The sequence below is a fragment of the Habropoda laboriosa genome, unplaced genomic scaffold (genome assembly GCF_001263275.1).
Source record: "Habropoda laboriosa isolate 0110345459 unplaced genomic scaffold, ASM126327v1 scaffold50, whole genome shotgun sequence".
Lineage (NCBI taxonomy): Eukaryota > Metazoa > Arthropoda > Insecta > Hymenoptera > Apidae > Habropoda > Habropoda laboriosa.
In genome coordinates, this window is record NW_017100159.1 from 452,464 (window position 1) to 465,863 (window position 13,400).

Here is a 13,400-nt window from a genome sequence, read left to right on the forward strand (position 1 = left end):
TTTTTTTTTTATTAAGAAATATTTGAAATAAAATGTCTTTAACTATAAAGAAAGAGACGTATGTATGCAAAACCATCAAATTAGAAACTAATTAATGCACTATCGTGTTTTTTTCAATAGCGATAGTAATTTTAACAATAATTTTGAATATGTTACAAGTAATTATTCAAATATTTATAACGGACGTTTCAAAACATACAAAGAAATCCGTCCAAACAGACACAAATAAGAAGGAAATAACTTAATAAATATAAATTTTTAATCGCGTAGATAGTAATTTCTTCACACGTATCAATTATCTATTTCAAAAGATCTGAAAATGCTTTCAACCAAATATGTTCTGTAAAAATCTCAAGGAAACCGATATTAGTATAACTTCCTATCCTACTTTCTTCTTTTCTACACTTCTGCGTACTTAAAAATTCACAATTTAATTTCCTTGATTTCACGACAATCCTTGATTTGCACGCCTTCAGGGAAGAGAGAACGCTTGTATTTCGCCGTCTAGAAAGACGATGAATTTCAATAACACGGTTTTACATTCACCGCGAGTTTAACCAAAAAAAGATTTCGTCCAGTGAAATCGACCTTGACACCCAATACTATCCGTTGCAATTAGCATGATGCAAAAGTGACGAAAATTACACGATTGTGAAACAAATTGTATTTCTTTCGTCATTTCATTTTATGTAAAAAATTGTTGTGGAAAATACGTACACCATTTTCCTCGTATTATGAGAATTGAAGAATGAAATGTCTAAGAAAACTGAAGTTCATTTTTCCTCGTGAAAAATTGAAAAATGTAGCAAATATTGAACGAAAGGGGGGATCATTGGTGACTGTATAAAGTAGACGTGTAACGGGTTAACGAAGCGTAGTTTCTGTAAATCTGTCCGGTGTGAATACGACGGTACGTTTTGTTTCCATTCATCTCTGTCTGAGGATTGCGGCAAAGTCTCGTTAACGATGCACGATGTAAGGATTTTTCTAAACGGATAGTCGTTCATTTCTCCTCATACGTACTGTATATCTACCTACCTACCTTGAAAATGGAACAAGAACAAGAATTGTTATGCACGTGTTTGACATTGATATATTTCAAATGTATTGCAGTGTAGCGAGACATTATAGTTCGAATTGTGAGTTTTGCTTGGTGTTGCAGTGGGTTTAATTTAAATATAAACGTGCAGTCATCTCTTGGAGATTGAAAATTGTTATTCCGTAATTTTTACTGGGATAAAACATAAATATATATATAACGTATATAGATTATATTAGGCTATAGATTATGCTATAGATTAGAAAAGTTGAAGTAGAGTTTGTTAGTTATTTGTAGTTTTATGAATGGTAATACTAACGAAGAAGATGGAAGATGCTTTTTACGTTTTAATTAAAGTGAATTAGATATACAAATATTTTATTCATTGTGTTTATTGTACAGGAAATTAGTCTATGCCTATTATTTTATATCGTTTAAAACTAACATACACGTACTATGTACATATAGGTTTCATATTTGATTTCAAACTGAATTACATTGTATCCTTAAATTTTGTTAGCCAATTCATTTTCACTGAAAACAGAAATACTCGAACAAATTGTCACGTCATGAATGTTACAATTCATTACAATCAAACAACAGTTCTAATTGGTAACTTTAATGAAATGTACTTTATACTTGTCGCGTATAATTTTTTTATTTAGGCTTTGTACCCTATTTCTGTCGTAAATCATATTTCACTAATGAGATATTGTAATTGAATTGAGATAGAATTTTCACGAATTTTCCTTTTTAATTTATAGCTGAATATGAATAAAGAAATAAGCTCCTTTTAGATTTCATTACCGTTGTATATTTAATGCGAGACGAAATCAATTCAAAATATAAAAATAATGTCTTTCGTAAAATTGAAAGTACTTATACTGCATAATCTCTGTAATAAATATTTATGATGCGTGGTCAGACTTAATTAAATGAATTAAAATTATAATATGCTAATATAAAAATACTTTCAAAAGCCTAAATTGGTACATGGAGGAAACTACATCAAAGAGGGCAAGGACTCAGCAAAAAGCACCTGTCTGTTATTCTCCCCGAAAGAGGAAGACTCTGTGGGAGCGTTAAGCAGATATCTCAATCTCTTCGCTGTAAGTGTAGTAAATTTCATCTGTTTTTCCTCGAATGAAATTTTATTACTTGAAACTAATATGTACGTCCCAATTAAATTTTTAGGCCACTTGCTAAGCTTTTCTCGCAATGACTTCACGTGTACATTATTTCATTTGCAGAAACATGAAGTTAATTTGTTGCATATCGAATCTAGAAGCTCCCTTCGTCAAACGAACGCTTACGAATTCATGGTGGAATGCGCACCAAACGGAAACCTCGGCGCAGTGATCCAGAGCCTGCGCGAACAATGTAGCTACTTTTCGATCATTTCTAGGTACATAAATGTTTTCATTCTACTTAATATGCATCATCTCATCATCTGCTGTTCTTTTGAGCAATAAAAGTCGATTAGTTATTTAAGATAACTTTACAAACGTCAATTCTATATGAAATTAATACACTTTTAAACGCTTTAACGAGTTGCAGTAATTAAAACTTTGAAAATTTCTTGCTAAAACAGCGGTATAATTTTTTAAGATAAAATAGAATTATTAGTAAAAATTCATGTGACAGAAATGAATTTTGTAACGTCTGGAAGTTTGCATATTCATTTGAACATATTCGTTTGCATATTCATTTGCATATTCATCTTTTTATATATTTATATATAATTTTACTGAGATTTGCTTTCGCCCACTCTTTAAATTTTAATTAAAGTGATTTTTGGACGATTTAAATTTGATTGTTTTTACACATGGTTTTTTGTATAAAATTGTCCTAAGCGGTACATAAATCGTGGATACGCAGGGTGGCTCAGCTAAATGAGATCACCTAAATATCTGCCTTATTTGTTGTTGTATGAAAGAACTTCTCAGGACAAAGTTACACTATTGTAGGGGGCACGTGTAATCATGGAAACGGTTTTCTTTCAAGATCAGTTTTTACGAGATATCAAGGTCATCGTTATTTTTTTGAACCTATATTTTTCTTTTCAATATCCTTGTAGAGAATGAAAAAACAAATTCAACGACCGCAATAATCATACCGTCTCCTTCGTTCAATTTCAATTACACATGTATGTGTGTATTACAATGAACATAATTTCCATAATTGTATCGTTTATAAGTAAGTATTCTATAATCTTGACCGTTATTTACGCTTGTAGAAATCACAAAGACAATATGGGAACAGTGCCATGGTTCCCCAGAAGAATTAGAGATCTGGACAAATTTGCCAACCAAATTCTCTCTTACGGATCAGAATTGGACAGTGATCATCCAGGATTTACCGATCCAGTTTATCGACAAAGGCGCAAATATTTCGCTGATTTAGCTTATAATTATAAACAGTAAGTGTTATTTTTAGAACAATTAAAAATCTTAAAGGCTATACATCAAAAAAATATTCGATAATGTTTGCAATCAACACTGTTACTATTTATGATAACTTCTTAATATTCCGAAAAGAAGATTTTACAATAATACTTCTATGATATTACGTTTCAGCGGCCAACCAATACCGAAAGTGGAGTACACTAAAGAAGAGATTGAAACATGGGGTGTTGTGTTTAGGAACTTGACGAAACTTTATCCCAAATACGCCTGCAAGGAGCATAATCACGTGTTTCCCTTGCTCATAGAAAATTGCGGTTACAGGGAAGACAACATTCCTCAATTGGAGGATATATCAAATTTCTTAAAAGGTACTAGCTATTTTATTAAAATACAATATAGTATATAAATGATTTATAAATTGAAAGATCTAGAATGCTCGAGCTATTTTTATCAGAACTTTCTTCATAATTATACAAAATCTTTAGCTTGCCTATGTGTAATGCACATTATAAGGAATACATAGAGTGCCATTGCAATTATATAATACAATAGCTAATAAAATGACAGCATCATTCTTCTCATTGTAAATAAAGCTTAGAAACTTAATAGGTACATTTTTAAATATGCATAAACAGTTTAAATCTTTCTAATGTTGATACGTACTGGATGAGAATATGCATACGTAATAAGTACTGGATAAGAATATACACTATTATTGAAAAAGAATTTGATAACCGCGATGAACTTGAAGGAAAGATAATTATACGACAAAAATTGTCGTCGTCATCTTCGTTTGTACTTTATCATCTCTAAACCCACCTTCATAACTTACTTTGCACTGAACGATATGTATTACGTTTGACATACATAATAAGAACCTCTTTCGCTATAAGTAACATGATAAAAAGTATTATTTATTTACGTTAAGATTTTGGAAATAATTAGGTTAAATTAACGTTATTCAACAAAGTGTAAAATAACTTTAACTAAATGCTCCAGTTTTCTTTTATGTACATAATATCCCTTTGTTATGGAAACGTAGAAACACATTTTCAAAATTAAATCTGCAGAATACGATTAACAGCAAGTTGTTGTTACGTTTATAAGACCAAGCTGAACTAAAACATTCATTGTTGCATAAATAATGTACATGTATCTTCATAAATTATTTAAACATTCATTTTGTATTATCTTATCACTGTACGATTAATTAAAAAATAGTCTGTCACATATCTATAATAATTTTCGTAATTTTGCGATATTCTTTAATTTCTTCATAGATTGTACTGGTTTCACACTCCGACCAGTGGCTGGCCTGCTCTCTTCGCGTGACTTTCTAGCTGGCCTGGCTTTTAGAGTATTTCACTCCACGCAATACATTCGGCATAGCAGTAAACCACTATACACACCTGAACCCGATATATGTCATGAAGTATTAGGTCACGTACCTTTGTTCGCTGATCCTTCATTCGCTCAATTTTGTCAAGTTGTCGGTTTAGCGTCTCTCGGTGCCCCTGACGAGTACATCGAAAAGTTGGCTACGGTAAGTTATTATACCGGATCAACCGCATAACGTATTCACCTCTATTATTTTCGTTATTAATGACACGGTTTCGAAGGACAATTGTCGTCTACTTTATCGTCCAATTTTAGTAGTTTTCTGATAACAAAATTCTAAACTCGAGGCAAACACGGATAGGAACGATCTCGCCGGATATTTAAATCTTTCACCTGGAAGATCAAATATTTTAAGTGAGATTTATGCAAAAGGGTACCCGAATACCCGGTTATTGACATAAGGATCAAATAAGTTTTCAAAGTCACGATCAATTTTTTTATATACCTCTAACCTTATAGTTTATTTTCCGCCTATCGATTAACAGACACTGAGACAAATTCAACGAGCTTAATAGAAAATATACATATAACATTAACGATTGTTTAAGTACTAAGACTTTTACTTTATTCAAGGAGGCCATAATTCATATACATTATATACATTTCCTGTACATTTTCAGACATAAGAATGTAAATTGATCAAAAGATACTGCTGGAAACAAATACATAGTTAGAAGTAAACGAAAACGACATCATTCAGAGGAAATAAAGTAATGCTTTCTTCGAAATGACTTTAGATCGAATCCTAAAAAAACACCAAAATCAAAATATGTTACGTTTCAGTTTATAAAAATATAACACAGATGTCAGAATAAAATGCAAACGCTACATTAGAAAATCAATCTTTCAGTAGCATTTGAATATTTCAATCGAAAAATGAACTTTTTAAACAATTTCCATTGTGAGCCACTTAAAAATATGATTACAAATTTGTGAAGTTCACAGTATCATCTGAAATTGATTTCAGTGCTTCTGGTTCACGGTAGAGTACGGCATTTGTCGGCAAAATGGTGAATTAAAGGCCTACGGTGCTGGTCTGCTCTCTTCTTTCGGCGAACTCGAGTACTGCTTAAGCAGTAAACCAGAACTGCGACCTTTTGAACCGGTGAAAACAGCGTTACAAAAATATCCGATAACCGAGTATCAGCCTGTGTATTTCGTCGCTGAAAATTTCGAAGACGCGAAACAGAAGATGATGTGAGTAAAATAGCTGAACTTTTTAGCATACTGATTACCTTATCGCTCATGAACGTCTCGCCCTCTGAGCAAAGTTACGTAGACATGGTAAGCCAGTCGAAATTATCATGATTAGTATTATTTAACAAAACTGCTGAATTATATATGGTGCTTGAAGTAATTAAGCGGATACCTTTTTCTTTAATCAGTACCATGACATCTAAATTGAACGTAATTTTTAATAATACTTGCGTGTTTATTTACATACAAATGTTTAGTAATTACATTTTAGTACTTATATTCTTAATCATATACTTTAATATGCTTTATTATCTTTTTTTATATAAAAATATTCCATAAATACATTAAATTTCCACTACTGAAATAATATTATGCATGTACATTTATGAATATAGTCTAAAAATTCAGTGGCCTGAACTATGTAAAAGATATTTTATACTACGTCAATGTTTTACTTTACATAAGAAATACGTATATTCACAATTATTGCGACAAGAACCATGAAATAAACAATTTTTCAAGTTGAAAATTTCAATGTCATGATCTTTAATCAGTTAAAATGCGTACTAGTTCATAGCATTTGATGAAAGTTTGTAAAATAATTATTTACAATTTCAGTAAAAAGAAGCGAATCTCTGGATTTAGTGATTTTTAATGTTCTATCAGTAAACACGCATGTACGTATCTTATTGAAAGAGGTTACGTAATGATTATTTACGTTTCTGTAATGAGCAAAATTTAAAGTACTTTCTTTTTTAATTTGTATTTTCAGGCCTGTGTCAGATTTATTGAACGTGAATGACGCCTGAAATTTTTGTATGAATAGTCTAATAAATGATGCAACTTTCATCTAAAATGTGAGATAGAATTGTTCAGAATGACAACCGTTAATGTCTTGTTCCGCATAATGTAGTTAGTACTAACAAGGGAACTTCGGTAACCCGAAAATTCCGCTTTTTTTGAAACTTTGTGGGTTTGTAGGAGACCTCAAGAGAAGTATCGGGCAATTTCTTTTTTGGCCCAATTTCGGTTCTTCGGGGTGAAAACAGCCCTTGAATGAAAATAAGTGTTATCTACCCTATTTCCATTTCCCTCTATATCTTTAAAACTATAATAGATATAAAAAAAATGTTTATAACAAAAATTTAATGGCTTTTTATGCCTTATAAGACTATGCTATTAAATTAATAAAAATTGTTTTTTTAAATAAAAAATCTTCCACTACCGTTGTGAAAAATTTTGAATTTGTGAAAAATTTGGAATTTTCTATCATATCGAAAAATATGTCAAATAAATGCAGATAAATATGGTAATCTTATCGAATAATGTAATATTTAAATAATTTTAAGTCATCGTCGCACTTGGAACGATGCGTTACCAAGTATGTGTGCGAATATTGGAATTTTTTTTGGTATTTACTTATCTTCATTCAAGGGCCGTTTTCACCCCGAAGAACCGAAATTGGGCCAAAAAAAATTGCCCGATACTTCTCTTGAGGTCCCCTACAAACCTACAGTTTCAAAAAAATCGGAATTTTCGGGTTACCGAAGTTCCCTTATAAGTAGCTACTTAAAACATAAAACCAAAGACATATAGAAATCATGGACTTATAAATGCAAGAGATTCATCTAATATCATTTTCATAGTTTCCGTACATTGGCCTGTCAATAAAATTGTATTTAACATTGACCAATTCAAAACTAATTATTTAATTGAAAATTAAATGTAGTAAATGGTAAAAAAGCATTTGTCAGTTTGTAACTCTGAATTAGAATCTTACATCTTTTCCATTTTTTTATATGAAATCAAAGAAAGTGAAAATAATACTTTTGGTTTTGTACCTTGAAGTTAATTTTGAGCTTATCTTAACATTCTCAAAGGGAAATCTATATTAAGTTTTATATACTTTTGCTTGCTTTTTCAAATATGAACTACAAATTACAACATATCGTTTAACACATTGAAATAATTACTTTAATAAATAAAGAACAATTCAAATATTTTCTCTTAAGGCTTGGTAAGCTAAACGTTTCGAGTATTCCATACACTTATTGATTTAAATGTATTTAATTACGTGTTACTTCAAGCACTATTTCTTTGACTCTTATAACTAAATGTTACTCTTTGTAAAATCAATTTCCGTATAAGTAGTTACAGATTATGCCTATTTAAGGATTCACAATTCTTACTTCTGCTTGCAGTAAATTCGCTGAGACTATTCCGAGGAAGTTTGGAGTGAGGTATGATCCATACACTCAGAGCATCAACATAATCGATAGCAAAAATCAAATCGAGAACCTCGTGTATAACGTCAATCAAGAAGTACATATATTGATGGACGCTTTAAGAAAATTGAAGTAATAGAATCTGGACATGTGTATTTTCGTCTCGAGTATTCGCGTTACATTAACGTTCAATAGTGATATAGTACTTAATTACGTGTGATGTCATTTATAAAATAAAATACAATTGTGAGAAAAAGATAAGAAAAAAAATCAAAATTTTGGAGTTTAACATGAAGAAAATTAATTTTCATCGTAAATATGGTAGGTACTGAATTCGCGTTCTCAAAAATAAGTCGGTGGAAATCAACAATGGCGTTCCTTAGATGGACAAGTGGAGAAAGCTACTTTCACCTCATTTTGAAAACGAATGCTTAAAGTACGATATCAGTCCTTTTCTATCACTTACTGATAAATTCATATTTAAGACGGTCATTAACCACTTCTAAACATAACATTAAAATGAAATGAAAATGAAAGAAGACGAGAGTATGAAAAGATTTGATATGTAATGTTAGTATTTATAATAGGTATTAATTTAAAAATTTTTCTGGAAATCTTAATTTATTTGTATTTACACAACTTTTGTCTAATTTGAAATTATGTAAACAATACTCATATAAAATCAGGACTATTCTACGCAAAAAACAGAAATCACTAAAAAAATGGAAAGAAGAAAACTAAATTTTAAGTGGAATGCTGCTGTTTTTTCTGTTTTTAAGAACCTTTATTTACAAATTGGATAAGTACTGCGCAGAGCTGGTAAGTTGGCAGTCGGGACAGCATAGAAGTAAGGAGAGTAAGCCGCTCGCTCAATTTTGTATATCATGTGCAATCATGTGTGGAGAAAGTTATTACACGTTCTTAATACGTAATAGCCGGAAAGACATGTTCATGGTAGTCTGACTAAGACTCGGTTCAGACAAACGAATTTTATCCACGCTGTTCTGTCGCGCAGGTACGGAACGCGTGGGGTCTTCGTTGACTGGGTTTATGGCACGCTCGCACTCGAAGGTTATTTTTGAGAACAAAGACGCTTCGTAGCTCCGCGAAAAAAGAAGTAATTTCTTACAGAACAATGCCTTTAGAATTTCGACTTTTCCGCGTCCTCAATAATCGAAGACGTGTCATAAATCAGGTATTCCTGAAAGGTCAATCCACACGCGCGCATAACGGTACTTTCGGCCGAGGGTTGACCTGGCGGGAATTTCCGACACGTCACGGAAGGACAGCGAAGATGCCACGCACCCGCAGGTATGGCCCCACTCCTTCCAAGGAAAAGCGCGCTAAGGGCGCAAGGGAAGGGTGGGTGACACTCAAGGGGCACGTTGATTGGTAATTTGTACTTTCGTGAAAAACCAGTCAGCGTGCCTTTCTTACACTTGGCGGGGGAATCACTGGGGATTCCAGAAAAATTCGGGGATCGAGAAACGCATTCGCAAGGATTCTCTCGTGTGAACAACACATTCTCCAGCCATTCAACGAGACACAAGTAGGAGTCGCGATCGAATACTCGAATTTAAAAAAAGTCGTCAATCGTTTTCGTGACAAACTCTAAATTTGCTAACGTTCCGAGCAAGACAAATTTTTGAATTAGTTACCTAAGATTAAGTTGGCGGGTAACAGTCGTGAGCGCGAACATTTTGAATAATCAAAGGAGAACGCGACGCGACACACACGTACTTTCAGCAGACACGCAACGGTACCGATAAAAATATTATGGTAGTGCATACTTAATGGGAAAATGATACTCATTGTCAGTCGTATACTCTGTTCCGAGACGACAGTGTTAGAAGACTGTGAGAAATTTTTCCAACATTTATACACTACAATATCTGCAACTATTCTAGCTCACCGTAAAACAATTCCGATATCATAGCCAGTCGATAGTATATACCCGTACGTTTTTTCTCGCTGCAAACCCGTGCACCTTTCCACACATGCTCTTGTGAACTTCTTCATACTGTATATGTATATGTACATATGTATATACATACTGCTTAAACTTGCAATAAATGTCCACAACAGCAAGCGCGGGCAAAATTGTCCGTTTGAACCGAGCATGACACATCAGAATTTATCCGATTTCTATTTTGTAATATGTGTTATGTATACAGGGTGACGCACGTACAGCATGACAGTTGAATATTATTAAAAATATTGGTGGTACGAAAAAATGTTGTTAAGAATAATTGAAGTATTTATTTTACATTAATAACGTAATTTTTGTACGCAAAGATGTCAAAGGGTATTTTAAGGTCATCACCTTTTTTTCAAACGGAACTGCATATCTTTTTATACACGTAAATGTAGTTAATACTCAGGCAAATTCAATGATTATAATCACTAAAGGTTAATCAAGGTCTATCTGAGACAAAGAATGATGTCGTCGGTTCCTACATGAAAATTATGGTAGGTCAAACTTGTGCTGAAGTGACACCAGAAATATTGAGTAGGGTGCGACCAACATTTCGAACACCGGATTTGTTGGATTATTTCTATCAACACCCTATGGAAATAATCAAGTGAGGACAAAAATGTCTCCGCGTTATTTTAAACAAAGGCACTAATACTTCCACCAGATGTGTCTGGTGTCAGTCTTCGAGTCACGCACTGCACAATGCGATACCATAAAGTAAACAGTTCCTAGGTATAAGGGGACCCCAACTTTCTTTTTGGGTGCCCAGATACAGTCCTTTAGAACATTCAATGTGAACATTCAAAGTTAAAAGACAATTTCTTTTTCGTAACCCATTTCCAATAAGATTAAACGATAGTAATCCAAGAAAAATTAGAATATTACAAATAAATGTAATTGGAAGGATATAACTGTCTTTTCTTTACCTGTGACTTTGATAGACCTTGAATGACTCATCATTGAATTCGTCCGAGTGTGAAATATACTTGTGCATATTGAAAAATATACGGTTCTGTTAAGAAAGAAGGCGATAACCTTGAAATATACTTGACATCTTCGTGTACAAAAAAACTGAATTATGCTGAAAAATGTGCCCCCTAAAATACTTCAATGCATCCTAATATTTTTTTCATATTACGAATATTTTTGATAATATTCAATTGTCACGATTGTCAGAAACACTCCAAGTCGAAAATAGAGTAGGAGCAAAATTGCTAAGGCGTTGTTAACTTTCACAAAACAAACTGTATTTGCTGCAGAAATATGGTCGCGACGTACAAGTGTCGACCATCAAGTAACACATCCGGTGGTCTCGTAAAAAGTGATTCCGCGTCGTCCTGCCCGATTCTGCACGCTGCGCGGGCGAATCTGGCCTAGGAAAAAACAAAGGTGAGTCACTTCGCACGGGTGAGCTGACAATGAATCTGGTCTCAAGCGGTGCGTTTCGCAGGTCCCAAAAACGGATTTTCTGACACGCTTTACGTGTCTCGCCCTTTATACAATATATACGTATAATCCATCTAAGAACGTTCATAAAATATATCACACTCGATTCCACACTCACTGGTATAATATGTATACATTGTTTCTCTACGGACACGTACGAACAGCCTTTCCGTAACACATTTACAACAAAATATATTACTTTTTCTTCATCTCATTAACTATACATATACGTAAATATGTAATTGTACCCTGTTTCCGAAAAATGCGGCTCCCTTTGTCCTCCATTCACCCTCCATTCACCCGGTAAACTTGATAACGAAAATAATTCTCAGACTTTATCATCTACATACCTGGAATACAAAGCGCCCATTCAGAGTTTCAATAATATCAGAAACGTTTTGCACTCTTATAAATCAATTAAACACCTATAATTTCTCGTTGCGCTCAACTCGCACAGCGATTTCACGCGCGCGCTCTCATTACGTGAACAGGGTTATACACAGATTTTTACACATATGTATGTATGTAAGTACATTATGAGAGAGACATAGTGATCCTTTAAAAGGGACGAACATCAACTACACGTGAAAAATAAAATGATTGATCATAAATAAATAACAAGGGCGGTTCGCAGCAGTTCAGTAATGGTACTTTAAATGTATACGACTTAAATCTCGCAACTGGGCCGAGTTGTATCTCGTGTTTCGTTAGAGATAGAAGAAAGTTGTACAGAAAAATGTTAGGTGGTACAAGAAGATCTAAGTAAGTACTTATGTTCCTACGGCTTCACTTCTTTCATAAATTCAACGATGTAAACTCCTAAAAATTGAAAAAGCATTGTTTTTCGTCATTCTTACGAAATATTAAAAGCATTAAGATACAATCTTTAAAAAATCAATAGCCCGTAACATATTTCAAATTTATTATAAGACGTTTGCTTTATTATACATGTAAAGACGTTCAAATATTCCGCCGCACCGTCGTAGAAGCATTATCAAAAATTTGAAATATTTCACCAAGTATTGATATTTTTAACATCATACCATAAGTAATACTTTTATACGCAGAATGTTCCGAAAAATCAAACCAATTTATTCAAGAAGGTTTTCGAATGTTTCGCTGTCACATTTTCGAGGAAACATATGCACGTCTTATCAAAAATTTGAAATGTCTCATGAAATATTGATATCTTAAAGATTGTATCTTAATACTTTTAATATTTCAAGATGTTCCGAAGAATCGATCTACGTTAAAAAGAAATGCAGTTCCTTCTAAAAAAAAGTGCATTTGCATTTCTTAAGAGCATTATTGCACTTACGAAAAAGGTGAAGCCGTAGGAAGGTAGCCATTCTTGTACCATTAAACTTCCTCTTTTACAACTTTTTTCTGTCTCTAAACAAATAAGAGATACCACACCCCAGTCCGACTGCGTGGTTCACCCAGTATACACTGTTGACAAAAAATTTACACATTGCATATTACAAGGAGAGTAAGAATTTTTAGAAGAAGTAATGTTAGTTTAAAATATTTTATACTACTGTAGTTTGTTGAAAAAATATAAATTGTTAATAAGGTCCGTAATTCTGATTAGAGACAGGAGATTGGATACTGGTACAATTAGGCAAATGATTTCAAATTGTTGACCAATAGTGTGAATTGAACGGACATTTTGGAAGGATGGTACATAGCAAAACAATTTTTATCTGGTAATTATG

At 33.0% G+C, this 13,400-nt stretch overlaps 1 protein-coding gene across 3 annotated transcripts in view; it reads left to right on the plus strand.

Annotated features, from left to right (window-relative positions):
• Positions 1 to 8,426, plus strand: part of LOC108577297 (protein henna) — a 22,960-nt gene extending 14,534 nt beyond the window's left edge. The window contains exons 1-8 of one of the 3 annotated variants that reach the window (XM_017940453.1): positions 847 to 910; positions 2,020 to 2,148; positions 2,290 to 2,444; positions 3,276 to 3,458; positions 3,616 to 3,812; positions 4,725 to 4,987; positions 5,810 to 6,039; positions 8,241 to 8,426. In XM_017940453.1, the coding sequence (XP_017795942.1) occupies positions 2,359 to 2,444; positions 3,276 to 3,458; positions 3,616 to 3,812; positions 4,725 to 4,987; positions 5,810 to 6,039; positions 8,241 to 8,400 (1,119 nt within the window). In that variant the 5' untranslated portion in view covers positions 847 to 910; positions 2,020 to 2,148; positions 2,290 to 2,358 and the 3' untranslated portion in view covers positions 8,401 to 8,426. Of the gene's footprint in view, positions 1 to 846; positions 976 to 2,019; positions 2,149 to 2,289; positions 2,445 to 3,275; positions 3,459 to 3,615; positions 3,813 to 4,724; positions 4,988 to 5,809; positions 6,040 to 8,240 lie in introns of those variants that run through there. The other 2 variants (XM_017940446.1, XM_017940438.1) reach the window with 2 other exon arrangements.
• Positions 8,427 to 13,400: the final 4,974 nt, after the last annotated feature.